The 27,847-nt window shown below is 55.2% G+C and overlaps 3 protein-coding genes and 1 long non-coding RNA gene across 9 annotated transcripts in view; 1 reads left to right on the top strand and 3 right to left on the bottom strand.

Moving 5' to 3' along the window:
* MTMR14 (myotubularin related protein 14) overlaps window positions 1–8,791 on the bottom strand; it is a 28,543-nt gene extending 19,752 nt beyond the window's left edge. For both annotated transcript variants that reach the window (XM_065687596.1, XM_065687597.1), the window contains exons 1-8: window positions 8,633–8,791; window positions 8,410–8,555; window positions 5,425–5,533; window positions 4,329–4,404; window positions 3,657–3,717; window positions 3,163–3,285; window positions 2,599–2,672; window positions 113–183 (exon numbers count right to left, since the gene is read on the bottom strand). In XM_065687596.1, coding sequence (XP_065543668.1) covers window positions 113–183; window positions 2,599–2,672; window positions 3,163–3,285; window positions 3,657–3,717; window positions 4,329–4,404; window positions 5,425–5,533; window positions 8,410–8,555; window positions 8,633–8,755 — 783 coding nt within the window. In that variant the 5' untranslated portion in view covers window positions 8,756–8,791. The remainder of the gene's footprint in view (window positions 1–112; window positions 184–2,598; window positions 2,673–3,162; window positions 3,286–3,656; window positions 3,718–4,328; window positions 4,405–5,424; window positions 5,534–8,409; window positions 8,556–8,632) is intronic.
* Window positions 8,792–10,027: 1,236 nt separating this feature from the next.
* LHFPL4 (LHFPL tetraspan subfamily member 4) lies at window positions 10,028–20,284 on the top strand. Of its 3 annotated transcripts, XR_010614384.1 has the most exons (5): window positions 10,028–10,591; window positions 18,205–18,441; window positions 18,620–18,636; window positions 18,922–19,388; window positions 19,578–20,284. XR_010614384.1 is itself a non-coding variant. In XM_065687598.1 (4 exons), the coding sequence occupies exons 1-4, from the start codon at window positions 10,186–10,188 to the stop codon at window positions 19,261–19,263; spliced, it is 1,002 nt and encodes a 333-aa protein (XP_065543670.1). In that variant the 5' UTR covers window positions 10,028–10,185; the 3' UTR covers window positions 19,264–20,284. The 3 variants fall into 3 exon arrangements, 2 of the variants coding, with proteins under 2 accessions (XP_065543670.1, XP_065543671.1); XM_065687598.1 differs by having other exon boundaries at window positions 18,922–20,284; XM_065687599.1 differs by lacking the exon at window positions 19,578–20,284 and having other exon boundaries at window positions 18,825–19,010.
* On the bottom strand, window positions 12,940–14,622 carry LOC136018395 (uncharacterized). Its single transcript, XR_010614385.1, has 3 exons — window positions 14,289–14,622; window positions 14,064–14,183; window positions 12,940–13,593 (listed from the first exon to the last, which is right to left on the bottom strand). It is a non-coding gene; the product is annotated as an uncharacterized LOC136018395 (long non-coding RNA).
* A 782-nt stretch (window positions 20,285–21,066) lies between the features above and the next one.
* The window catches only part of SETD5 (SET domain containing 5), a 63,696-nt gene continuing 56,915 nt past the window's right edge, over window positions 21,067–27,847 (bottom strand). For 2 of the 3 annotated variants that reach the window (XM_065687594.1, XM_065687593.1), the window contains exons 21-23: window positions 26,705–26,838; window positions 23,329–23,402; window positions 21,067–23,155 (exon numbers count right to left, since the gene is read on the bottom strand). In XM_065687594.1, coding sequence (XP_065543666.1) covers window positions 22,538–23,155; window positions 23,329–23,402; window positions 26,705–26,838 — 826 coding nt within the window. In that variant the 3' untranslated portion in view covers window positions 21,067–22,537. Of the gene's footprint in view, window positions 23,156–23,328; window positions 23,403–26,704; window positions 26,839–27,847 lie in introns of those variants that run through there. The other variant, XR_010614383.1, reaches the window with a different exon arrangement.

Raw genomic sequence — 27,847 nt, 5'->3', positions numbered from 1 at the left:
CCTCCTTGTCATCAGGAATAAGCCCATGACACATAGACCCTGCTCAAGAACTCTGAGACGAGACCCAAGCCCAGTAAACCCCACAGGTCTCCATTTCGTAACCTCCAGGTACCTGTTTCCAGTTAAATATGAGACCTTCAGCTGTATAATCCCGGTCTTTGTAGTCCTTAAAAAATTCACAGCCTGCAAGAAGAGGAGATAATGAACAGTTCAGCTGCCTGAGATCTACCCACTGAAGTGCCCTGTGGGACTGGAAGTGCCGGCAGCCCCGGGCTCCAAAGCACCAAACTAATCAAAACTGCTGCCTGCGGGAAGAGAAGAGCAGTAATCATCAGTGAGTGCAGCCCGGCCTCCCAGCAGCGCAACCCCGAGCACTCAGCAGTGAACACACTCACACAGCAAAGGGCAAACTCCAAACTCCCAGCTAATGTGGAGTCTGAGGGACTGGTTTCATTCCTTCCCAAACAAGAGGTTTCACCAAGGAGCTGCGCTTTCCAGGGCCAAGGGCTTTTGCACAGATCTAAAGGCATCAGCCTGACATGCTGAGTGAGAAGGAACCCAGCAAAAGGAGGTGTTGGCAGAGCCTTGGGGAAAGGCAGCTTTCACAGGGCATCTGCTGCAGGCAACAAGAAAGGGCTCTGCCAGAGGCTGCTGTGATTTCTCTCACATTCCCTCTTTCAAACACACAAACTGCCCTATCTGAAGGAAGCAGGTACATAACCACTTCCAAGGCTTCCCCCAAGCCCTTCACCCCTGAAGCTTGTCCTTTGGCTCTGCTCTTTTCAAGCAACTATTTGAAGTCTCTGCTGCGAATTGCAGTCACTTGTCACAGCTGAGCAGCACCGTTAGCACTGAGGCTGCCTGCAGGATACACAAACACCTCTCCCAATGTACTGTGTGTGCACCAGCAGCGCCAGAGTGCCCCTGACACTACCAAAACACCCGTGCTGAACACAGGCAGTGATTCCTACCCTGCAAGTCACAAGTAACTCCAATGGTCGAAAAAGATCTGTACAAGGACAGGACTGGCCCTCAGAAACACAGAATCAGGCAGCAATCTGTCAGCTGAGATCTAACTCCAATTAAACAACAGCTTAAAGCAAAGAACAAGGGACTATGGCAGTAAGTATTGGCATCTACAAGTGCCAAACACCAGTCGAATGGAGAAGAGAGGTTTTCTGCACTGGAGAGCACCAAAGTTTATACAGGTAACCCACTCTGAGTCAAGTCTTTCACTCCAGACAGTCACAGAGGGACATGGGTTAGTGGTGGACTTTGCAATGCTGAGTTAATGGTTGGTCTCGATGATCTTAAAAGTCCTTTCCAACCTAAAGGATTCTGTGATTCTGTGTCTGGACACTGACTCAGTCACCTAAAACAAGAGGCTCTCTCTTCTTCCTCATCCTTTACAAACCCTACAAAAGGCCTGTGTATGCTGTCTCTCTCATGTTCTCAGTGTGGTGAGGAATATGCTGGCAACATGTATATCCTTGTGCCATGGGCTACAGAAATCAGTGTTTCTGTACACCTCAGCAACCGGCATGGCAAACTCGACAGAAATCCTCATGCAGCTTCTCTGAATTGTCACCGATTTCTGCATGAAAGGAAATACACTTTTAGATCAGTGTATTTCTCAGTGTGAGGGTGCTGAGGCACTGGCACAGGGTGCCCAGAGAAGCCGTGGCTGCCCCATCCCTGGCAGTGCTCAAGGCCAGGTTGGACACAGGGGCTTGGAGCAAGCTGCTCCAGTGGAAGGGGTCCCTGCCCGTGGCAGGGGTTGGAGCTGGATGAGCTTTAAGGTCCCTTCCAACCCAAACCATTCTAGGTTCTATGAAACAAAATGTACGTTTAAGGGCAACAATCAGTAATCCAGGAAAAGTCTGGATTTGGATCATCCACAACAGTTTTGCGGGTTTTGGTTTGGCTTTCTTCCTTTCTGTGTGCATGGAAGAAGGAGTCCTTTCCCTCAGACAGACCGCAGGCACAGCAATCTCACATCCAATCCTATCAACGAGCCTGACATCAGCAGGCAGGCAGCAATATTCAGCTCATCTTTAAGAGCACAGCGAGTGACCCAGCAGTGGTTGCTAGGCACAGGGACTAATATAGCCAGGCAGACAGGCTGGAGTGGTCTGCATCAGAGCTGTACACGGCACACTCAGGCTAACAGCTCTGCCTGGCACTGAGGACATCTCACAATGGTGCTTTGCAGCACCAGCACTAGAAAATAGTCTTAGCAATAGGGTTTTTATATAACACAGGGCAAGATACATATTTTGCATCAAGCAGTTTGGAGCTGCAGGGGTTCCAAAGGCCATCTGAACCCCAGCTCCACCTCTGGGACTCTTTCTCTGCACTCAAATTAACTGGAACTGCTGAGAAATTATTTTGTCACCTGAAAGAGTGCCTAATGCTGACTCACAGCAGCAGAGCAGCCAGATTACTGCACAGTTTAAAAGAGCTTTTCTCCAGAGGGACCATAGGAAACACTGAGCAAGCCACAGTCATTTCACCACACAGACACACAGATAGTTCCCAGTCCCCAGAAGCAGATTGTCACCTGTCCCTTGGGAGTCCCTCTGGACATCAGTCCTGTACCTGGATATGGGATGGAGAGAAGCGTGAAGTCAGCATAACGTTGAGCTTTGTCCACCTTCTCAGAAGACGTCACACTGCACGGGAAAAGAGCAGAACAGACATTTGTGAGTGCTTGTCACAGGAATACCAGCACCCAAAAAGCTATCTATCACATCTCCCTGCACTGTGGCTTGACTCAGGAGTGAGCAGAAGTTACTCAACACATGCAAATAATGAGGTACAGCCCAAAACCACCAAAGCTCTCCTCTGAGAGAAATACCAGGAGAAACATCTCCCCTTATTCCTATACACAAGCAGAGGGCTCCTTTACTCCGCCCTTGCTGAAGGGGTGACTGTCACATTAGCACAAGCTCAACAGAGAAAAAATGACTGCAGAAGACAGATGACAGCAGCTATCTTCCCCATTGATACAGCTTTCTCTGGCCTAAAACCTCGGGGTTCTCTTTATAGCAGTCAATTATAGTTGATCCTGATGTGGGACTGCTCCCAGGATGCTGAGAGCATGCCCAATAGCAATTCCGTGTAAGGGCTATGCTGCAGAAAAACAAATGAACCCAGACTCACTTCAAGCCAAACTTCACCTTCTTGTTTTCCACCATCAGGTCACAGATGTAGCGCACAGACAGGTATCGAAGCAGCTTGATGTCGTGCCCTCTGACCTTGTCAAACAGCTGGGAGTCTGCATTCCTGCAGGACAGAACAAGGCAAAGCAAGATGAAGAATCTGGAATTCAATGACTGATCATGGTGAGTGGGATTCTTTGCACAACACTGCCCCAGGCCTTTTCCTGAAGTGCTTCCAGCCATAAGCTGCATAGCAGGAGCCTTGTCCAACCCCTGAGGGGCTGAGCCAGCTTTCGTCCAAGCCACTGGAATAATCTCTCCAGGGAAGTGGTGGACTCCCCAGCACTTTGGACACACTTGGACAGGGTGCTGAGCCATTTAGTCCAGGTCATGCTTTGCCTAGAAAGGTTGGATAAGATGGTCCTTGAGGTCCCTTCCAACCTGGTATTCTAGGATTCAAACTCCCTTTTCCCCATTCCAGTGATGCATACAAACCTAAGTGCGGAATCCTCCTCTGAGATGTCTTCTGCATCTGCCCAAGCATCATCAGAACCTCCTGCAATGAAGCATTAAGAACTGAAGCTTGTGTAAACCAATGTGATTCCCAATCTGACAAGACATCTGTATGCCCAAAAAGGCCATGGTCTGACACCCTCCCTCCACACATACGTGCTCTCAGTAGTTCCCCACGTTTCCTCTTCCCAAAAAGCCCATTTTCTAATGTAGCCCAGTCTTCCCTTGTCACTGCAAAGGACCTAGGCAGGTCAACCCATTACTGACAGCCAGAAGGACAGCCCAATAGCGCTACGCAGTGCTTTGTTAATCTGAGCTACCCACACTACAGCTACCCAATACTCCCTGAAGATCTTTCCCTACAGTCCGGTATATGTCACCACTAGCAAGATTTGATTCCAAATGATTAATCGAGCATCAGCAAGTTCCTATCCTTTCTTCTATTATTCCCACTTCCCATGTTTTCGAATCAGCACCCTGATTCTTTGGGCTGCCTTACTTGCCTACATGCTTCCCATAACTCACTCTTCAGCCTCAAGTCCATGCTAGAGCTCTGCATGGGCTCTTAGGAAGATCTTGCACTTGTGTGTAGGTCACTGCCCCAGCACTGACAAGCCTGACCAGGCACACAGTGACAAACAGCTCCTCACTCACCTGAGAAGATATAGTTGTAGCCAGTGCGCCCATAGAGCTCTCCCCAGCCGGCCAGTGTTGCTGATCTGCAAATATGCTGGAGGAAGATTTTGTTATTAATCACCCATGATCCAGGAGTCTTTCCCTTCCAGGTCTCTGGCCTATTTGCTGTCATGTTACATAGAACTGATTGGTACCTACAGCAATGACCTTCTCAGCAGCTCCCCCTGCAACCCTGGTCCAAATCAAGCTCTCCAAATACATTAAACTCCCAAGTGCCTTTACCTGTAGCTGGTTTTTAAATTATATTTTCACTTCTAGTTCTCCAATTCACTAATACAGTCAACTCCCGCCAAGTTAGCACGTCCTGTGCTCTGTTAATACCCTGCTTGAGTCTTATTTCCACATCCCTGTGGATAAGGTTATAGATGGTCCCAGTATGACTGCAGCCAGTAAAGGTCAGCAGGTCCAGCCCACGATGGCTTCAGTTGAGCTACATTAAAATGGTCACAGGTGTGACTTTGCTATTCATCCAGTGTTTCTAAATTGAACCAAAGAAAACTGAATTAAGCTATTTAAACTCTAAATGAAGCTATTCCTACAGGGCTTCAATGCAGTTTAACTAATCCACATGAAAACGAATGTAATTTCACTTTCTTACAGCTCCCCTTGCAGACAAGCCCACACATTCAGAAGAGCATTAATGCAATCTTGCCTCCCCAGGGAACACACAGGGAAACTTCTCTTTAGAGAGAAAAGTTATTCAAAGGGATATCACTGCTGCGAAGAGTCAGAGGCAGAAAGTGGCAATAGCTGTCCTTCCCCTCCCAAAGACCAAACACCTCTGGTCCCCAAACACCTCTGGTCCTTCACAAGGGACATGTGCATGGAGGAAATGTTACCTCTACAGTGCAATGGTGGGGTAAAATAGCCTGAAGCCCCCTGATGATTTATGCAGCCTAGACAGGCTACCTGCTACTACAGCCTGCCTGCTTGTACCTAAGCAAGGATTTTTACAGCCTTCGGAAAGGTGACAACCACCTGAAGATGTGGCTGCATAGGTCAGAGGGAGAAAGGTCATTTTTGAAGCTAAGACAGGTGACCCATGAAGCTTTACCTTTCCCTTGTACAGGATGACTGGGCAGACAAATCGGCCTCTGCATCTTGCCATCTTACTCCGGTTGATGAGGTCCTGCAGCTTGCCAACCTGCACAGTGCTCTCAAACCTAGTGGACAGAGACTGGGTTCAGTACATGGAGCATCTCCTGTGATCCCCATCCCTTTCGTATACGAGCCACCTCTGCAGTTAGCAAGCGGAAGGACACTTCTGTAAGTGCTGCTTTGCTTGAGAAGAGATTCCTTCACACATAATTCCCAACTACTTTGAAACTTTGTCAGATTCCCACATCCAGATTTGGTTGTGGGGTTGCTTTTCTACGTGTCTTTATGTTTCCTTTGCAAACACAGATACAGAGGGAAAAAAGAACTTTAAGATGGTACTACCAGCATAGCTCCATGGCACTGCTTCCAAGTCCAGAATACAGGATTCAGCAAAAATCAAATGCCTGGGATATCAGCAATTGTAAGAGAAGCACCTCACCAGGAGCTGAGACAAGACACCAGGTTTCACCTCAGCACACAACCCATGCTCCACTCTTCACAAGAACCATCACCAGCAAAGCTAGAGGTAAACGTAGTAAATAAACATAGTTGTAAGAAGACTGCTGTAGTAAGGGGAAAGGATGTTCTGAAGAGCAGGTGTGAGGCTCTTGGAGGGAGAAGCGCTTAAATGCAGCACAGGTAGGAGGAAATCTACCAAAAAAGGCTCAGAAACCAGAGCACTCCAACAGCAGCGTGAAGGAGCAGCGTTCAGGCTGCCTGGCACAAGGTGGAGAATGAGGTGGAAGGAATAACGTGTACCTTAACTCTTCATTCTTTTGACTTTCAGGTATTTGGATGAGGAGGTGCCTTCAGAAGTTTTGTTTTCCAGAAGACACTGATGCGCAACCTTATCTCTATCTTAATTCCCTGCCCACCCTGCCCTTAAAAATCAGACCCTAAACATGAATTAATCTTTTTAAACGCAAGAGACACTTCCTATAAGAGCAAGCAACTCTATTTTAGGCCTGAAGCAGAGGTGCTTGTCTTTGGGTAGCCAGAACAGCATTTGGAGTGCAGACACATCACAGCATGGTCAGGTCAAACCAAAGACATGGCCTGTGTCCGAGATCTGGACATTTTCATCAGGCACGGCCACAGCAAAGAACTGAGCACATCCCTCTGTGTCCATCACCTGCAGCATCTGCTTGCTCCTTCTGGGGGGACATCAGAAGTCTCTAAGCACAGCAAAGGAGCTCCTGGGTGTCAGAATTCACTGTGCTACTTTCTCTGACTCCTTGTGAGCAGCATCTGACCAAGGAGCCAAAACCATGCATTAAATTCCTCGTGCTACCCCCGCTGCACCTGCCTGACTTCAGAGTCCTGTTAGAAACTCTGAGCAGGAAGCATCCCTTCTTGCTCCAGCTGTCCAGCCACAGAGGAAACAGGATCAAGAAACCAATCTGGGCTTAAAATATTCAATCGTTGCTGCCTCCCTGCCTGACTTCAGAATAAGCTGCAGCAGCAGAGCTGATGGGGCAGTGCAGTTCACATAGCTAAGAACTGTGCCCAGAAACCCTGGGGAGAGGTGAGAAGCATCCTGCACACTTCAAGAAGATCTTGCCAAGTGGTTAAGAATATTACCGAGACGAAAAGCAGACAAAGACCTAGAAGGAGTGTCCCCTTCATTTGTGTTCTGTAACACAGAAGCACAGTCTCTGTTTTATCATTAGGCCATAAAGTACAACGATGAAATGAAACCCAGATTTGTCTAAAAATGATCAGCAGCTTTTACAGAGATTATCACCCAGAAATCAGGGGGAGAGGGCTGATGAAGGTCATGGTTTCCATGACTCTCTGGGACAGCAAATGGAGATGTGGAAAGAATCAGTAACTCAAGTGTAATTGCCAGTGCTGATTGCAAAGCTCTGGAAGAAAACAGGGCACTGAGTGCAAGTGTATTTTGAACACTCATCAGGGGAATGAAGCATCCTTTCCTCCTGCAAGAACAAGAAAAGCAGAAGCATTCTGTTTCTCTTCCCTAAAAACACTCCTGGTCACAGTTACAGCTTCAGAGTTGAGTTTCCCTTTTTCTGCAGCAAGGGGGTTAACCTTTTCCAACCTGATCCAACCAGTAAGCAGAAATTATCTCACCTGACAATCAGCTGGGGCTGTTTTCTAAAGACCCCCACCCACCCACCCCAGCACCCAGCCCACGTGCTGGCAGTGTGGTTAACAGTTTGCCTTCCTCAGGCAAAGCAGCTGGACACAGGAGCAGAACTCAGTGACCACCATCCTTTTGGACGTGTTACTCTTGTCATGGACACAGCAGCTAAGGCAGCAAAATTGCATAACGCTTTGTCAGAAGAGAAAACAAAAGCTGAGAGGCTATGGTTGGAGCTGCAGGGAGCATCTAACAGCCAGAAGTCAGACCAACGTGATTGTAAGCTTGCCGGTCAAAGTCCAGAGAGAAGTTGGCTTAGACTTGTGCTAAACTGCAAGGCAGCACATCCCGCTAGCTCCCTAACCTGCAGCATCCCCTGACACAGGAAGCGTGGTGAGGGGAGAACTTCTGCCGGGGCTGCCTCGTCTGTGCAGCCTCTAGCAGCACCCCTCACCTCATAAAGCTTCCCAAACTAAACCTTCTCTAACCAGAGGCCTTCCAGCAAGACCACGGGCACTTCATCACGGCAAGGAGAGCATCACACAGCCCCGCTCCCAGCCACGAGCAGCGCTCGGTAGGAGCTAACACCGTGGTCGGCTCTGCTCAAGCGCCCTGGTCCCTTCGCACCCCTCAAGTCACCGCTTCCACCCAGGAGCCCAGCGAGCGCAGCCCTGGCAGGCGGCGGAGGGCGCCCGGAAGCGGATGACTCCGCTCGCTATAATTAGGCACAGCGAGCCCGCCGGGGCTTCCCCCGGCCGCCCCGGAGCGGCAGGCGCGGAAGCTCCCCGGGGCAGGACGCGTGCTGCCAGCAGTGCGGGCAGGGGGCACCGGGAGCCTTACGGGTCGCGGCCGGCGCCGGCATCGCGCTCCAGGAGGACGATGTGCCGCGGGTAGTGGGCGCAGACCTCGCCGTGCGCGTTGGAGATGACGCTGTAGCGGTAGTCGCGGCCGAAGAGCTCCAGGCACCGCCGCTCGATCCGATCCACCTGCACGCAGACCCCGGTCAGCGCCCGCCGCACCAGACCCCGGCCCCCGCTATAACCCCCGGTGCCGGGCCCCCCACCTTCGCGGCGGCGGCGCCCCCGCCGTCCTTGGCGCGGTACTGAGCCCGGGAGAACTCGAGCAGCAGCTCGGCCAGGGCGCGGTCCCCGCAGCCCGCCGGGGGGCAGCCGCGGGCCGCCGCCATCCCGCGCCGCTCACCGCCGCCGGCCCATGGCGCCGCCCCGCCCGCGGCCGCCGCTGCTTCCGCCCGCTCGCCCAGTCACCGGCCGCGGAGCTGCCACGCTTCTTCCGTCCGCCCGCGACGTCATCCGCCTGCGACGGCGGCGCTGTCGGGGCGCTGCGCTCCGCGCTCCCCGCTCCTACCGCCCTCCGCCGGGATGAGGACGGGTCCCGCGGAGCCCCCGGCGGAGAGGTGCTCTGTGGAAGGCCTGGAGCCACGGGAAGAGCGGCGCCCGGCCGGGGAGCGGGCTGTGCTCACTGTGCTCCCCGGCACCGGGAGCTGGGGGACGCCGAGGCTTTGCGCAAACCGCGTTTAGGACCGCGGAGGGACGGGGCGAAGTTGGGCGGGCCCCGGGGGAGGAACCCGAACCGGCCGCTCGGGGCGGGAGCGCAGGCATGAAGCCGGCGGCAGCTGCCGGGTGAGCGGTAGCGCCGGCGGAGCGGTGCGGGCGCTAGCTGGGACTGCTTGTACCGAGTTAACGGCGTCGCTGTGCCGCACCGGGCGGCGGCTCCGTTGCGGGAGAATACAAAGAGTTTTTCACTCCGCGTGTGTCTGCTTTGTAAATCTGCCGCGAGCCTTGGCAGGACGGGGAAGAGAATGGAGCAGCTCATGAAAGCGGAGTTCAGCCGCCGCACGCCGGCCACGGGCGGTCCGGTACCCGTGTGTTGGGCCGGCGGGGAGGGTTTGCGGGGCCCCTGCCAGCGTACATCACCAGGGGGCACATCGCCATCGGGCCACACAAGAGGGCGCGGCCCGGGTCCCGCTGCTCCCAGCGCCTCTACAAGCCCGTTGGCACCGACTGGGTTGCACCGGCCCCACCAAGCGGCTGCAGGAGCCGCCGCCAGCCGGGGGCTTCTCCGCCCGGTGCACGAGCGCTCACGCGTGTGCAGGCGTGCTGGCACAGGATGGCTGAGCAGCCGCCACCGGGCGGGGCTGCGCTGGGGCCTGGCCCCGGTGGAGCGGGGGTACCGGAGCCTCCGCTTCAGCGTCACTGAGGTGACCCCCTCCGAGCCTTGCCGGGGCGGCCCGAATAGAGCCGAAAGTTACCGAGCGCGCTCCGAACCGCGCCGGGGAGCGGCCCGAACCCCGCCGAGCCCTCAGAGGGCGGAGCCGAAGCGGCCCGATTCCCCTCGGGGCGCGCGCGGCGGGCTCGGCTCTCGGCTCGGCTCCGCAGTGGTGGTTGGGTGGGGGGGGGCGGAGGGGGGGGGGAGGCGCGCACCCGCGGGGGCGCGCACGGGGCGCAGAGGCGGCAGCCAAGATGGCGGCGCGGGTGGCGCAGGGGCCGGCAGCCCGCGGGCGCGCCTAGGCCGCGGCCCCCCCCTCCTTTATCCCCGTACCCCGGGGCGGGCTCCCAGCTGCCGAGCCCCCCCCCGCCCCGCTCCACCGCCGGCAGGATGCTGCCCTCGCAGGAAGCCTCCAAGCTGTACCATGACAACTACGTGCGGAACTCGCGCGCCATCGGCGTGCTGTGGGCCATCTTCACCATCTGCTTCGCCATCATCAACGTGGTGGTCTTCATCCAGCCTTACTGGGTGGGAGACAGCGTCAACACGCCCAAGCCCGGTTACTTCGGGCTGTTCCACTACTGCGTGGGCAGCGGGCTGGCGGGCCGGGAGCTGTCGTGCCGCGGCTCCTTCACCGACTTCAGCACCATCCCCTCGGGCGCCTTCCAGGCGGCGGCCTTCTTCGTGCTGCTGTCCATGGTGCTGACGCTGGGCTGCATCACCTGCTTCGCCCTCTTCTTCTTCTGCAACACCGCCACCGTCTACAAGATCTGCGCCTGGATGCAGCTGCTGGCAGGTACCCCCCGGCACCGGGCACCGGGCGAGGGACAGCGGCGGCGGTGCTGGCACCCCCCGGGAGCCGCCGGCGGTGGGGGCTGGATAAGGGGAACACCAAGGTTGCTCAAGGAAGCTGGGCAGGGGCCAAGCGATGCGGGGATGTGGTTCCAGGAAATAGCTCCCGGGCTTCCTGGGACACCCAGGTCTGGGACTAGCACTGAGTGAGCGCCGGGAATGGGTGCTCAGCGCACCGGCACTCGGGGCTCCCCAAGCACTGGGCCTGTGGCTTAATGAAGCTGGGCTGGGTACGATTACTGTGGATCCATAGGGCATGCCAGCCAGGAACTGGCCCAGGAACACCCCAGGGCTTCCTGGAACACCCAGGCCAGGCACTAGCACTGACTGAGCACCAGGAATCGACACCAGTTTAGGGCACTGGCACCCAGGGCTCCACAGGGAAGCCCAGTGGGAAAGCTGGATCAGGGACCCATCTCAGAGCACCTCAGAACAGACACCAGCCCCAGGGCGTGTGGACAGGCTGGAGGGCCTCAGGACAGCCAGGCCAGGCGCTGCATTTGGAGCATGCTGTTACACCCAAGCCAGGGACCAGCCTTGGGGTACCCTGCAATGACTGTCCCACAGAGTCAAGGACCAGCTGCAAGGATGCCTTTGGACACCCTGGACCGAGGACCAGCAGTCCCCTGGGGACCCAGACCCCCAGGGCACCCCACATCAGGGACTGCTCTCCCTGTATGCCCAGCCCCAAGGGCATCCCTGAGCAAGCCCACCCCCAGGGGACCCCCCAGCTCCTGAAGCGACCCCATCACTGGCAGGAGCCCATGCATGGACACCCCCGAGCCCTTTAAAGCACCTGTGCACAGACAGACCCTTCAGCTCCCCGTTAAAGAGATGCTGTGCTTGGTCCCCCTCCCTCCAGCATCATGAAGGAGCAGTGAGAACAAAACCTTCCCCAGCCCCCTTTATAAAGAGACCCTGAGTACAGTGCTTCCCACAGACACACCGTGCCTTGATGTCCCTCAGAAGTGATCACAGGCTCAAGCCCAGTTATTCCCACCAAAAGTGGCCCTGTCTATAGGTCCTCTTTAGCTCCCTCTACATAAACTCCACCATAGATGGGGTTTCATAGTTGGGGTACCCCAACACCCTCATAGACTCAGTCCTCAAAGCAACACCGTACGACAGCCCAAACTTTTCTCCAGAAGTGGACTTGGTGCGTATATTGGTAAGGATCCCAAGCATCCCCTTGTGCACAGACCTCCAAGCTGTCCTCACTGAGGGTCTCTCCTTTTGGGAGAACCCCCCTGAGAAAAGACCCTTCACTTCCTTCTTTCTCCAGTTTTACCACCTGTGGAAAGACACTGTGTGTGTGTTACTCCCCACTGCATACAAAGTATGAACAGAGGCAGAGCTTCCGCCAGAAGGGCTCAGAGCCCCCCATATTCCCAATGAAAGGCCCCCAGTCCCTCTCCCTGGGAGAAGGGCTGCAGTCATTGATGTTGGAGGACACGGCCCCCCATGCTGGAAACCTGTGCTGGGAAGCCTGCCCTCTCCTCACCCCGGTCAGGACCACAGCCAGACCTTTGGCTTATCAGGAAATTCCTTCATCTTTAATTTTCCCTGCCCTGAAGATTTACCAGTTTAAGGCAAGCTCAGAGCCCAAATCCTACTGATTGTCAGCAGCTTAATCAAGTGGCTTGGAGCCGATGCTGCGGCACAGGGAGCTCTATGGCAGAGGACATTGCACTGAAGGCAGCTTTAGGCTTCCTCCCTGGTGCCTCCTGTCCTGCCCCAGCTCAGCACCCTGCTGTGTCACCTCTGGGTGCCCCTTGCGCTGCCCTGCCCTGGGCCTTGTCCCCGCACACACTTGGCACCTTGTGGCTCACTTGTGTTGCTCACAACTGCACTTGTGAGAACCCTGAGTATGTGGCTTGCAGGGGCCGTGGGCTGGTTCTCCTGGCCCCAGCCAGCCCAGGCTTGGCTTGGAGCAGCACAGACACATGGGCTGTATGTGCTGGGGAAACTAAAGGCAGCATTTGTAGAATCATGGAATCAACCAGGTTGGAAAAGCCCTTTAAGATCAAGAAGTCCAATCATTGCCCAGCACGGCCAAGGCCAACACTAACCCATGGCACTGAGGCCTCGTCTCCACGGTGTGTGAACACTTGCAGGGCCTGTGCCTGCAGCCCTGCCCTGGGCAGCCTGTTCCAATGCCTGAGCACCCTTTGGGGCAGGAATTGTTCCTCAGCTCCATCTAAACCTGCCCTGGTGCAGCTTGAGGCCGGCTCCTCTTGTCCCATCCCTTGTTCCTTGGGAGCAGAGCCCAGCCCCTCCTGGCTCCATCCTCCTGTCAGGCACTTGTAGGGAGTGATCAGGTCCCCCCTGAGCCTTCTCTTCTCCATCTGAACCCCCCAGGTCCCTCAGCCGTTCCCCATCACACTTGTGCTCCAGGCCCTGCACCAGCTCTGTTGCCCTTCTCTGGCCCTGCTCCATTAACAGGGACATTAACGCATCCCTGAGATAGGGAGGGTGCTTCTGTCCTGCAGGAGAGGCTGGTGTCACCACCAGGAAGGGCCAGGACATGGAGGCAGTGGCGTGTCTTGGCCAGAGGGAGCCTTGTCTTGGAGGGGCCTGGCAGGGCTGAACTTCCCTGGGCATTTCAGAGGCAGCTGCAGCTGGATGTTACCTTGTGCATGGAGAAGGAGCTGCTGTGACCCATGGAGAGGACACCATGGACTGAATCCCATGGATAAGGCAGGGATGTGGCCCAATGCAGGGGCTGGCACAGTGTCATGTCCAGCCTTAGGAGGCTGGAGAGATGTGCCAGAGCAGAGGGCTTGGAGAAGGGAACGGCATTCCTCCTGCCTCAGTGAGGTTTTAGCTGGAGGAGAACTTGGCACCACTACAGCAAAAGCAACAGCGAGGTCTAAAGTTTCATGGTCTCACTGGTGAAAATCAGGTTGCAAGGCAGAGAGCTGGGGCAGAGGTGGGTCCGTCCTGTCCCTGTGGAATGGCCAGTACAGAATACAGGGCTGCTGAATAGAAAGACTTCAGAGTAGGAAAACCAAGAGCAGGAAGGGGGCAGGAGGATGAGGATGGGGAATTCAGTATCTCTTCCAGAAAAAGAGAAGGTTTAAATCATCAATGTCTAATTAGTGGACCACAATCAAGGAAGGGTTTAATTAGAGCTTCACAGAAAGCTCCAGCTCAAAAGCCACTGCCCCCCCAGGAGGGAACTGGATCTAATTAAGAGGAAAGAGTGTGCTTTAGCGCAGATAGCGCAGCCATCTGCCCTCTGCAAATCCCAGGAACACCAAACCAGAGATTTCGCTAAATCCGTCTGTTATAAAACAGAAATGGGCCTTTAACATAAGCACGTCAACAGCTGCATGACTGACAGCGCCCTGGTGCCGCCCCAGGCCTCTAAACTCAGAGAGGAGCTCCTCCAGAAAGTCCCATGGAATGATGCTTACTTGAAGAGAAACGGGCTGGGAGGGTGATCCCTCTTTGTCTGCGCTCCATGGAGGGCAGGGACAGGAGCCGGGCCGATTCAGTGGATGCCTGTGTTTGAAGGACCTCATAGGAGTCATCTCCTGGAGTCCAGAGCACAGGAGTACACCATAACCAGCACCACGTGCTGAGGCTCACTCTGAGTGGCTCTAGGGCTGTTTTCAGGAGGGCTTTGGGTTTGTACTTACAGTCTAGTGGGGGTTAGAAGAGGCATCCGGCTGAGCACAGGGTCCCTCATAGCACGGAGAGAGTGACTGGCCACTTCCGAAGGTGTTTCCTTGCCTTTCAGGTCCATCAGTCAATGATGGGGCCCTCCGGCTCGCTCAGGCCAGGCACAAGCACAACACAAGGGATGCCTTCCTGTGTCACTGGCCATAGAGCTGGGGTTTGTCTTTATCAGCAGCACTTTGGAGCTAATTGTGCCATTGGAGACCTTGCAGTGTGATAATACATCAGCACCTCAGCACTCCCCTCCTTTGGGCCACCCCCTCTGGAGTTGCACTCACTCCTCAGCTGGGCCCTTCCCACCCAGCAGCGTGTGAAGCAGGAGCAGGGGCAGATCCTTGATCAGTGGCTTTATCTTCTTCACCTGAGCTGCATTTGCCACCACCTGAGCGGGGACCCCTCACACTGTGCAGCTGCACAGCGTCATTTTGGCATGTCTGTGGAGAGGTTAGGACTTGTTTTGGTGGATATAAAAGCCCTAATGAAATATGATACGAAATTACATGATATGAATATGAAATGATATGAAATTCCTAATGAAAAAGTGGGTGACAAATAACCACTGCTCCAAACAGCCAGGAGGTACCTGGCATAGCTGCTGGGATTGAGGGTGAAGTAGCCTCAAGCCCTTTCTTTGCCCAAGGCAGAAATAAAGCCAATAAATGATCTTCAAGCTTCCCTCTGCCCACCCTGCAGCAAAAAGGAGGCATCACTAAAAATCCCACCCCTTTGCATGTACTGAAATACCAGCTTCTGGCCCCAGAAAACCTTTCCTGAAGATCCCCCTTCTGCTTCCCCTGTCGTGCAGCAGCAACGGGAGCGCAGCCCTCGTATCCGTGCTCCAGGCGTCGGGAGGCTCCTGTAGTAGCTGGTAACGTGCCTGCGGAGCCGCGGGGAAGGACTGAGCCTCTGATGTCCTGGAGCTGACATCCCATAACTGTTGTTCCAGATAAAGTAACTGTCAGTTCGGATTCATACCACCTCCTAACTCCATTCGGAATCCTGCTGAGGTTTTGGCTCGCAAACAGGCTGTGGAGCAGAGTGCCTTGAGGGAGCCGCTGTCTGTGTAAATGGCTGGGGTTGGCCATCCCAAGCGTGCTGCCTTTGGGTTTCATTTAGTTTTGAGGGGTTTCTATTTTTAGGATGGGGGAAAAGGAGGGAGGGAAGCTCTGTTTGTTCCCTTTCCTTTCAGTGCTCAGCTCTCAGGAGGTTTCCTATGAGAAGCAGCTACTCCAGACCCCAAAGTCACATCCCATCCCCTGCTCCCCAGGGATTCAGGGCTGCTGTGCAGCACCCAGGGGCACCAGGACTTGGCAGTCAAGGGGTAAAGGTGAGACTTGATCATCTTAAAGGTCTTTTCCAACCTGGCTGATTCCATGTGGGGGATCTCCAGTGGGCACCCCCCATGTGCTGACAGCACAGCATCGCAGCGTGTGGCACACAGAGCTTCCTCCCCTTTGGCAAGGTAAATATGAGGGGCATGAGAGATGTGACTGCGGTGAAGGGGGGAGTGATGTGCATGAGGGCAGGGGGCAGCCACTGAACCTGAGGGAGGATGAGCCTGTGTGCCCAAGCCGGGTACCCAGCAAACGTGGGTTACTCACAGTCCACATCAGCTACGTACACCTTCCATTGAGGGATGCTGTCCTGCCAGCATTTCTCTGCTGCAGTCCCGCTCCAGTGTTGCAGCCGAAGTCATAACACTGAATTCCCTTCAATTAATTTCTTTTACAAGGCTATCCAAGGCCCTCGAGGGGCCCATTTCATTTGTAAGTGACAAGGGAGCACTGAGGAGCCTCAAGCCATGAACCACCTGCAAAACAAGCCAAGAATTACCAGTTTCCTTGGCGCTAAAGCCCCAGCCCCAGCAGCATCCCTCCCCATACACCCTGGGGTACCTGGGGTACCCTGAGCACCAGAATGCCCAGTCTCAAATCCATCTTTCCAACTGGGAAAACTCTGGGAGTTGGAGCGCAGGGCCTGAGGGAGGGATGGCAGACATGATGTGTGCCAAAGTGCTGGTCCTCAGTGCCACTGCCATAGGGATTGGCGCCGCACCCTCAGAAGAATGGGAATTTAAAGCAAAATGGATGGGAATTGGGTTATGTTTGTTCCGCTTTAATAGCAGCAGAGCCCCGTCCTCATGTCCCTCAGACCCACTGCGAGGGGCTCGGTGAGAAGGGCAGCGCCAAGGCCTGTCCTCAGGGATCGTCTCCTTGTTCCTGCTCTGCTCCGTGTCCCTCCATGCTGCAGGCACGGGAAGGTGCTTCCAGGACACAGGCAGCCTGGGGACACACGGGAAAGGGAATTGCTTGTGACAGAGGACAGAGAGGGGCTCAGTGCTGGGAACATGGGGGACGGATGGGAAGAGGGGAGCGGGAGAGGACCTGGTCTGTGTGGCCAGGGAGCTGCTGAGCCTCAGGTCAGCCTCAGGCAGAGCAACCTGGGGACACGCGCTTGGACGCGCTCCTTCGCCCTGGCAGGGACCACGCAGGTTCATTCCCTCTGCAAACAGGGGCTGGGGCACTGCCCCGTGCCCTGGTGCCAGTGCAGAGCGGGCACACAGGGACAGGAGGGACCAGGGCGGGCAGACACAGGCCAGAGCCAGCCCCATCCCTCCTGGGCTGCCTGTGCCCGTGGCTGTGCTGCGAGAACCCCCTGCGCCAATGGCTCGCGTGCTGTGTGTTTCTGAGCTGCTGCTTGCACCTTAAACCCTGTCTCTTGTGTCCTCCATGCGCTAATCCACTGCCTCCTGCATCACTCCCTGTGTGCCACGTGTGGGACCTGCTGATGTCCTGTCAGACCCTCACACATGTACCTGTGGTGGCTCTCAGTGACCCCCTGCTTTACCCATGCAGCTGGATCCATCTGGAGCCCTAATAGATGCTCAGAAACAGAGCAAATACTGATGCAGAGTCTAAGGAATGACACGGGGGCTGCTGGAGGGACCAGCCGAGGGCTGCGCACAAAAGCAGAGCGGGTTGGACTGGCACCCGATGATGAGTTTTATATTCTACTTACATTTACGTGCATTTCCAGCCTCTTCCACCCTGAAGCACAGCCCCGTTGTTCTCTGTGCTGACAGAGGCTGTTGCTGCCCATCTCCATCCCTCTGGCCTCTAGCTCCAAGGTGCCCTGGTCAGCAGGAGGGACAGGCAGCTCCTCACCATTGATCACACAGCACACATCGCTGGTGCTGGTTTCTTTCCAGAGAGGATGGGTTTGGGTTGCTCCGGTCCCAGACGTGGCTGTTTGGGAGATGCTCCTTGCACTGTGCAGGGTGGCACCAGGGCTGTGCATGGAGGCACATGAGGGTGTAGAGCTCACCTCTGTCTGCAGCAAAGCCTTTACCAGCAGGTTTGTAACGTGGATGAAGGAAGCAGAACCAGGCAGCAGCAGGCGGGTGCTGTTATGTGCTGGAGCATGGATTCAGCTCAGCATTCCTGCCCTTCCCTTGGGAGAGCGGGCAGTGCGGCTCATTGGGAGGCACTGGAGCTGCTCTCAGGTCTCCCCTTCAGGAGCCTTCTCTTCTGCAGGCTGACCCAGCCCAGCTGTCAGCCTGGCTCCAGAGCAGAGGTGCTGCTCACTACTTTATTAACTATTACTTGCTGTAGTTACAGAAGCAAACATTGCCTCCTTACCTTGACAGTCATGGGCTTCGTCTCAGCATTCCCTTCCCATTCATCCCGGGGCTCCCTGACGTCTCCCTGCCCAGCACAGGCTGTGAGGTGTGGATGCTCCTGGTGACAGCGGCCCTCTCTGCAGGCAGCACTCCTGCCTGCAGCATTCCCCTGCCAACGCGCAGGAAGCTCGTGGTGATGAGGACAGGCTCAGCACCTGGAGTCCCCTCTGATGCTCCCCTTCCCTCTCCCACTGCAGCGCTCTGCCTGGTGCTGGGCTGCATGATCTTCCCCGACGGCTGGGATGCAGAGACCATACGGGACATGTGCGGGGAGAAGACAGGGAAGTACTCCCTGGGTGACTGCTCCGTGCGCTGGGCTTACATCCTGGCCATCATCGGCATCCTCAACGCCCTCATCCTCTCCTTCCTGGCCTTCGTCCTCGGCAACCGGCAGAACGACCTACTGCACGAGGAGCTCAAGACAGAGAGCAAAGGTGAGCACAGCACTGACCGGGGTCCTGCCCCATGGCCGTGGAGCGGGCATTCCGGGTGGGAATAGCCCGAGGGGGCTCAGCCCCTCCGGCAGCCTGGTCCCAAGGGCAAAGGAGGGGCCAGGCAGGGTGGGAGGGAGCTGCTGCTCCGTGCCTGACACCTTCTCTTCTGTTCCCACAGATTTTGTTGGCACTGCGGTAAGTCCTGAGTGTGCTCGTCCCGTCCCTGAGCCCTGCCTCTGCTGGGTGGCCCCGTCCGGGTGGGATGGGATGGGATGGGGGGACCCCTTGGCTGTGCAGGGCAGTGGGGACAGGCACATGCATGGCCCACGCTGGTGGCTCAACGCAGTGGGTCCTGCCCGACGCCGGCTCTGCTCTCCCCGCAGAGGATATAGGGCCGAGCGCCCGCAGCAGGACCCTCCTCCCTCGGCCGGCGGCCGGGGCCTGGGCTCCCTCCTCATCCCGCCCTTCATCTGCTGCCAGCGGCCGCACCGCGTCCCGGGGACGTGCCTCCATGTCCACGCCGGCACCGCCATCCCATGCACCCCCACCGGGGGAGGACGCCCCGAGCCCGCTCCCTCCGAGAGCAGCGTCCGGCCGCGGCTTCGTTCCGAGGAGAAAACAGAGTTTTTAACAGATTTCTACACCCCCGACCCGCTGCCTCCGGCCCAGCGGCCCCCGGACCCCCAGCTCCGGGCCCCTTCCTGCTCCCGTTTTGTACAGCTCCGTGATCCTGCCCCCGCAGCCGGGGGAGCCGGTGGCCGGGATGAGGCTCAGCCCCTACTTTTACGTGTAAATTCATATTCTTTAAACAGGGTAAAGTGACTCGAGCCCCCCCCCCCCGCCCCGGGACGCGGTGTTCCCGGTGCGTGGCCCGGCCATGGGGCTGTGTCCCCCCCGGCACGGGCACCGCAGGGGCTTCGCTGCCGCCGCTGCTGAATGTAACCCTGGTAAGTGGGAGCAGCCGAACTTGCCAACACCCCCGGGTGGGTGCAGGACCCCCCCTTCCCACCAAGCCCCTGCCCCGAGCTGGCCGCGGGCTGTTGCCAAACGCCTTCCCCCTCCATCCCCATACGGTGCTTTTATCTCCACTGGTGACCGGGCGCCCCGGTGTTCCCCCCGCTGGCTGCACCTCGCAGGGAGCCGGCAGCCTCCAGCACGACCCAGCCTCCATCGCACACACACAGCACCCGAGAGCCGGCACCGACACCGGTGCCCACACCGGCGCTTGGGACCGTGGTCCTGGCCGCAGGGCGCTCGGGTCGCTGCAGCCCCTGCAATGCAATAAAGTCCTCAGCACCGGCTGCGTCCCAGTGCGAGCAGCCGGGGGCTGTTTGCAGGGCTCCCCGGGGATCGGGGCGGGGGGGACCCCTGGCAGGGCTGGACCCAGGCGCTGGGAGCGGAGCAGGAGCACGGCCGCGGGCAGCGGAGCCGCTGGGGATGGCCATGAAGGGCGCTGCGGGAGCCACGGCCCGGGGCTGGTGGAGCAGGTAAGTCGTGCCCCAGGGACGGAGCTGGGCCCGGGGGCACCGCCTGGGAGCCAGCGTCACCCGAGACGGCGCCGGTGCTGCTGCCCACGGGCCCCGCCAGCCGCGTCCCTCCTCCGGCACCCGGGCACCCATCCCGCTGGAGCGGGGCTGGCCGGAGCCTCCCCCGGTGCCGGCGGCGGCCGGGAATTGCCGAGGGGAGAGTGCTGCTGCCGGCTGCATCGGAACCACACCAAGGAAGAAAACCCACACGGATCAGTGGAGAAAGGAATACAGTAGCTGTAATATATCTGTATTTTAGTACAAAGTTTGATACGGTGTTTCACAAAACCTTATTGAGAAATATAATTCAAACCAGACGAGCTCGCAGGCCTGTGGTGTGGGGGGGGGAGCGGGACACGGGCTGCGCCGGGGGCTGAGGAAGAGGAGGAGGTGATGGCTTGAGGGGAGGGTGAAGGACCGGGCCGTGGCACAGCCACATGGGCTGGGAGCGCGGTCGGGTGGGTGCCAGAGCTGCGGTGGGGAAGGGAGGAGAAGGGGAAGATGAGGATGGGGCTGAGCCTTCATCCGCGCAGGCTGGCGCACAAGGGGAGGGACAGGATCTTGTCCCACCCCGTGGCAGGCAGGAGGTGGGGTGGGGGGGTCCCATCTGTCACTGGGAGTGCTTCAGCCCTCCCCATGGAGCACCGGCTGCTGGCTCACACCTTGCAGTGAGGGCAGTTGAGGGCCTGGCAGGTCCCGCTCCAGGCTCTGCACATCTCGGGCTTCCTAAAAGGGCAAGAAGCAGGAAAACCGGACCCCCCCCACCTCCCCGCCCCAGCCATTCCCCTTGTCCCATCCCTACAGGCCCTTGTCCCAAGCCCCTCTCCAGGTTCCCTGCAGCCCCTTCAGGCACTGGAGCTGCTCTCAGGTCTGCCCTTCAGGAGCCTTCTCCAGGCTGCCCCAGCCCAGCTCTCTTGCCCAGGGAGGAAGCTCAGGGAATCTCCTTCTCCTCGGGCAGCAGCCGCTGGCTTTCCCTGGCAAAAGGAAGAGCTGCTCCTATGAGGCTCCATTTACCCTGCAGGGACAGTGGAGAAACACCCCCCCCCCGGCCCCAGCTCCCCCCCATGGAAAGAAACTCTCAAAAATACCGCTGTTTTTTTTCAAGTTAAGTATTTTTATTATCAAAATTATTACATCTCTTGTGAAAGTTCAAATGTTACAGCACGGTGTAAAAACTCCACGAGAGGAAGAAGCCTCAGCCCCCACCCTTCCAAGAGCTTTCCAGGGTCCCTCCCTCCTGCCCCACTGCTGCGCCCAAAGGTGCCAGAGCCTTAGGGATGGGCCCCCCCCATGGCCCCTGGCAGGGCAGAGCCCGCCTGCCCTGTGCCCTGCCCAGCACCGAGGGGGGGCTGCACCCCCAGGGCTAAGCCGAGTGAAGTTTACACCTATATTATACAGTATAGAGCCACCCGACGGCGCGGTGACAAGTCCCATCCCGACACGCTCACAGCCAGACAGGGTGAGGAAGTTACTCTGTTTGTTTTCAATAGTTTAAAAGTCTCCCCCTACACCTGATTTTGGGTTGTGAATGCAGAGAAACCTGTAACAGTCCTAAAAAACCAAACAGAAAACAACCGGAAAACAAAACCCGGAAAGGAAGAAGACTGCGTCTGAAAGGACAGGGGAGACGGACTCACAGCATTATGTTATCCAAGAGAAAGGAGAAGTTCCACTGCAGCACCAGGGATGACACCTGTCATATATTAGCTAACCTACGATGGTTATAACTGAATATAAAATTAGATAAATAAAAACACGCCCGATATTACAGTAAACAAGTGAGAAAGAAGCTGGCAATCGTATGGAATCGAACAGACAGCGCACTGTGTCCGGGTTGGGAATGACATCCCCCAGCACCGCAGCATCCCTTGGCTCACCGAGCATCCCCCATCCCCGGTCACTTCGCAGCACCGCTCCTGCTCACAGAGCGGCAATCCCAGTGCATCCCGGATGCTCTGCAGCGATAGGCACACGCACTCCAACCCCTTCCCTGTCCCCACTCCCCCCCCCCCCCCAACCCCGTGCTAAGTTCACATTTGCGGAGGCTCTGTTGTCCTGGAAAAGCTCCGGCCGGGAGCGTGCGCTCGTCTGCTCGTGACTGGAATGATCGTAACGGATTTGAAGCCCTCCCCAGCCCGCACCGAGAACCTGACCTATGGAGAGAGCTGCGGGATTTGGAGATCCACTTCCCCCAAGGTTTGCCTTGAAAATGCTTTCGTGTTCAACAAGCCGTCCGTGCTGCACGAGTGACTATGGCCATGGGCACGGACGAGAGGCAGAGGCTGCACCACAGTCATTGCACTTCAACCACTTGCCTATTTCTCGGCAATGCACCCACGTGCCAGGGAACAGCTTTGCTACAGTCTCTGCCTCAAGAGGAATCCGCCTTCTCCTATAAGGCCAGAGGCCAACACTGCTCACAAATCTCACCCGTGCGTGTCAGACCTCAGCCTCTGACCCCTGGCACCCCAGCATCGGGTGCAAGCTTCCCCACACTGGCCCAGGAGCCACTTCCAGAGGTGACTGGAAGGAGCTATGGGCAGGTTTGTCCTCCTGGAGTCCAGGCAGCCCTAGGAAAGTCCTGTTTGAGTCTTTACTCCAGAACCTTGGAGCTGCTGAAGTCTGTATTGATGGACACTGCTCCCCCCGCGGTGCTGATAGTGTTGTGCACTGGAAATCACTGCCCCCCGGGAGCCCTGGTAGAGCACAGACGGCCCCGAGCTCGGCAGGCTCATAGTCCTCAAGTCTGACTGTAGTGACCTGGCACTTGGGGGGGCAGCGGAGGAGCCCGACGTGCCTGTGCAGGACTGGGAGCCCGACTCGGAGGACAAAGAAGAGTCCACAGCCGTCTGCTGTGCTGGGCTGGCAGCAGCAGGGCAGCTCTTCTTCAGGAGGCTGCTGCTGATGCTGCCAGAGTGCTGCTGGCTGCTGTAATACCCCGAATTCCCTGCAAACAGGGCAGAGGAGTCTGTGGAGACCGAGTGGGCAGGGCTGGAGTAGGAGGTGGTGGAGGAGGAGGAGGAGGAGAGGGGTGTTTCTGAGGAACCGTGAGAGAGGCTGTGTCCTGTCCTCTGTGCTGCTGCTCGGTAGCTGTACCCAGGAGACGGAGTAAGGTGTCCTCTGTAGGGGGAGGAACTCTGCTGGAGAAGGGTCTGTGACTCTGCCTGGGGACTGTCAGACTGCAGGAGCTGAATAAGTCAGTGGGGAGAAGAAGAAAAGGCACGTCAGACTGACTTCCTTCCCATGCCAAGGGTGTTCAGTGGAGCCGGACTGGGAATAACTGGCAGCCAAACCCAGATCCCCCCAAATCCTGTTAAAAGCTTTATTTCGGGCTGGGCAGGTAATACAGGAAAGAGTTTACCTGGTAGCTGTATCGAGAAGGACTGTAAACTGCTGGTCCTTTGTGGGCTTCTGGAGTGTCTCCTCCTGCTGTGTCTGCAATGTACATGCAAGACGTTAAACCTCACCCTCTGAACTCGGACCACAGCCGTTCCCTCTCAACCAACACTGCACACACCCCAACAGCTACAGCTGAGACAAGAGCAGCTTCTTCAGCCACCAGCGTTACAGGAGCTGAGGAACCTCAGCAAAAGGCAGCTGGAAACCGTTACCATGTGTAAACCAGCCACGCTGGGAACAGCCGATTCCCTTCTTCCAGTGCTTGCTGGCTTAGCATGAAGTTCACCTGCCTTGGCCCAGCCTATCTGTACCTGGTGACACCACGCAGGCCCAGCCAGGGCTCCCCTAGATGCTCACAAGGATACAAGAGGCAGAAAGCAGTTTCTAAGGACTCATTCTCCACTCGCAGGAATCTCGCAGGAGATAGGACTGCCCCTTCCTAAATGGTTGTCAGCAGCATCCTCGCAGGTTTTCCTCAAAGGCAGATCCAGACGCTGCCAAAGACTGAGGTCTGATGCTGCCAAGGGCTGCCAGCACCCCTTCTGCTGGTTTGGGGATTATGCTTTAGAAGTCAACTGAGCTGCTCCAGTTACTCCAGACCTCAGAAATGCCTATTTTTAAAACAGGCCAAGATGAGGAAAATGCTTTGAGGTCTGAGCACAGTACACACCGATCCCCTCAGTTACGTGAGAGAGCAGGAGGAGCAAAGCTGCTTCTTGAGAGACCCTTTCTAGTGCTTGTATCTTAGAGGGTGGGCAAGCTTCTTGTCCTGCCAGATAACTGAACCTGAACTGGGGCAGGCAAGAAGCACTCGCTGCAAGTGACACAGGCACTTTGCCACGTGTGTTGTTCAGTTGTTACTACTGTTGTAACCATGGGGTTCAGCTGGGAACGGTGCTTTCTTTAGAAAGGAATGAAGGTGGTGGAACTGGAAGATCTCACATCAGTTATGTTGCAGCCTAATGAGACAGCGCTGTTCATCTGCAGCATCTCAGGGCCTCTCAGCAGCCACGTTTGAAATGCCTCAGTGAAACTGTTGGTATTAATATCAAATCTATGTGACAGATGTATCTCAGTCATGAAAACAGGACACGCTGCCTCCCTCTGCTCTGTACTTGTGCCAGACAGGTCTGGCTTTGCATCAGATGCCCTGGCAGGAGCTCGGTGCCAGCAGTGCCCATGGCTTTGCTGCCTTGTCCTCTCTGTGCTACCTCACAGTTACCAGCTTGGCTAAACAGGAATCTGACAGAGCTGCAGGCTGTGTTGAGGCTCAGAACCCTCCCTGCTCAGGACACAGGACCTGCACAGAGACCAGGGTGTGAAGCTTCCAGCCCGTGTCCTGTGCCACCTTCCACCTTCTGAAAGAGCATCCAATGCATCCAGCGGCTCTTGGCTGTGGGTGACACTCCAAGTGCTGCACTGCAGAGCAGCGAAGCCTGGGAGTTTGGGGCATGCTTTGTTAAGCAGTCATGCACAGAAGACACTAAGAGTTCAGCCTGCAGGAGATGGCTGTGACCAGCAGAAGCTGAGTGTGAGAATCAGAAGGAATCTAAAGGCCTCTAGAAGGACTTGTTTCTGAAGAGCCCAGGCACACCAGCAGGGCTGCACTATTTACTGCAGTGCTGTCCACAAAACACACCTTGACGAGTTAAAGGCTATTGAAAGACAAAGGGTAAATAAACCATAACCTTCCTGAATTTGTCTTATGTAAACTTAAAGCCAACATTTCCCTCACCTACTTCTTCATACCTGCACAAGGAAGGACATAAAGAACTGCTTTTCCTGGCAGTACTGACCTGGATCTACCCAAAGCCTATATGAAGTGAGAGCTTCAACTAAGAACAACTGCCATTCTCACAAGTACAGCATGCACACAAATTCCATCTCATTCCTACATGCCCCATCAGCAAATCATTCAGATTTGGGGTTTTTTAGCTCCTCTCATATTATCATCTAGCACAGCATCAAGTGAACACTTGGAACACTGAATATTGTGTGTGTAACCAAGTGTGTATTGTCACAACTGCTACAGGTGATACCAGGCATGGCAGGGACTCAGCAACTCACTTGTTTCAGTAAGCAGCAGCCCAGCAGCTGGGGGAGGGAAGGTGGCTCACAAAATCTAAGCAGAATCTAAACCAGCTACTGAAGAAACTGCCCAAGTATGCAAAAGAAGAGAATAAAGACATTTTGCTGTACTAGGATGAAAGAGAAAAAAAGGCCTTTGTCAGCTGCAGCACTGAGCTTTCACAGCTTGGAGTGGGATGGGTTTTGTGCATCAAGAAAGAATGGATCAATGTAGACAAGCATTTAGCTAGAGCCTAGTTCTTGGGTAGGACTGAAAAGGCAGAGCTGTACAGATTACAGCATGGATTTTGCCTAAATAGGCCTTACTGCAAATGGTTCCTATCCCTGCCACTGATCATCAGCAAGCTGCAGTCGTATCAGCCAGGAGTGTACCAACAGTCTTCAGCTATGAGGAAGCAGGGGCAGATGGCAACAGACAAAGTTATTTAGATACAATGATCCACTGCTCTGGGTCCCAGGTGCAGTCAGCGTTCCGAGGGCACTGTCTGCTAGAGAAAAGCAATCGTGTTCAACAGAGACTGCAAATAACGAAAATAAAAACCAATCCCGTTTCAGAGCTGAGAAACCAGGCAATGATGAAGTGATCTGTCCATCTCTCACAAAGTTACATCTCACCTTTAGCCCACGGCTCAGTAACAGAGGGGTATAATTCCAGCTCAAGTCACAAACACTGACCCTGCGTGCTACTTGGCGAGGACAATGCTTTATTCAAAGAAAGAAACATCAACCAGAACGGAACTGAGCTCAGCGCATTTCACACAACTGACAAACACCACAACTCAGGGAATCAATAACTTCAAAAAGAACTGAGGGAAGATTTAGAAGCTAAATTAGTTCTTAGCACTGCCTAAAGCACACACCTGCATTCTAGTGTGATAATACATTTACCCGAATGTTCAGCCAGCTAGAATTATTAAATGCTAGCAATTTTATCCCCAGTAACCAGGGGCAGTTGAGGTAATGTTGCTTAACCCATCTGCCCAAGGACAAAGAAGCTGTCCTTGCCAGAGCAAAGATGCAGGTAAGCCTTGAATCCAAACTCTGGAGAATCCTGGAGGTCCTTCAGGTCCAATAAAAGAGAGATACAGGCTCAATGCGTATCTGAATAGCAATAAAGTGTGTGGGAGGCTCTTAGAAGGCATTGATAATGTTAAAGATGAAAGTACAACCAAGTTCACAGAGAAGTTTGTGAAGTTACCTGAGCCCATCACTTCCCACCAACCAAGCGTTCAAAAGGTTCCTCTCCCTACCTGCATCTCTCTCGACGGCACTGTCACGGGTAGGTGAGGATTCGTTTCTCTGGGATACCTTTGCACCACTTCTCAGCACCTTCTCAAGCATCCCCCGGCCCTCTCGAAGCCTCTCCACCGACGTTGGGACCATCCTGCAACAAAACCCCAGTAACAGCTGAGGATTGCCATGACACAGCTAAGAGTGACGTGACCAACACGCGCAGGGGCTGTGGGGCCCTTGGCATAATCGCAAGACACGTTTGGCTTTGCTTAAATCCATTGGTAAACGTTAGTGCGAGCACAAACCCCTACCATAAAAGGGAGGGAATCGGAGACCACCAGCACTATAGACAGATGAGGAATAAACTTCTGAACTGCTTTTGCAATGTAAATAACCTCCTGTGGGATTTTCCACTGCCAGTCCCTGGCTCCCATGATAGCACTGCCCTCAGAAAAACAAAATCTTTACTCTTATCAAAAGCACAAAACACCCAGTTCAGTAGATCAGCAGATTACAGGCCACCTTATCCCAGAAAAAATGTTTGAGATTCAACAGCATTTTGGAAATCCTGGCATTATTTTACTATTAGTTGCAGTTATTTCACACAGACTACTTGTATTCAACCTAAACAGAAGCAAACCCAATGCCTTTACAGTGTCAAGACAGTACGGTCACACCTACTTTGGCCATTTTGCCCATTCATACTACTTTGTCCCATTTATTTGGTAATGTGAAAACTCTCTACTCAAGATTGGTGCTAGATCTTGTCCCATCATGTATCACCAGTGTCTGCTCTGAGGGTGAAAAAGAGGTGAAGCAGCTTTCCTAAAGCCAATGTGTAGAAGAAAAAGAGCCACAACCAAACCCCAGACCCCCAGGTCAACATTCAATCTACCATGCACAGGACCACCCAGCTCTCTCTAGAAGTATGTGTTTTAACCCATGAGATAGTTACCTTGACCAGGGGTTCGCAATGCCTTTACCCTAAACACTAAAGAACACGTGCCTTAAGAATGCCTACATTTAAGTATGCATTATTAAATGCACTGCATGCAGCTTAACACCATCTTCACAGATTTCTGTATTTAATTGTTTTCTTTTTAAAGGTATATTGAAAACTGTGCGTTCCATCAGCTTTATTTCTTTAAATAAATAGCCCA

This window comes from Lathamus discolor, chromosome 7 (genome assembly GCF_037157495.1).
Source record: "Lathamus discolor isolate bLatDis1 chromosome 7, bLatDis1.hap1, whole genome shotgun sequence".
Lineage (NCBI taxonomy): Eukaryota > Metazoa > Chordata > Aves > Psittaciformes > Psittacidae > Lathamus > Lathamus discolor.
Note: the sequence above shows the minus strand (reverse complement) of the source record. Positions and strands in the feature narration are given on the sequence as shown.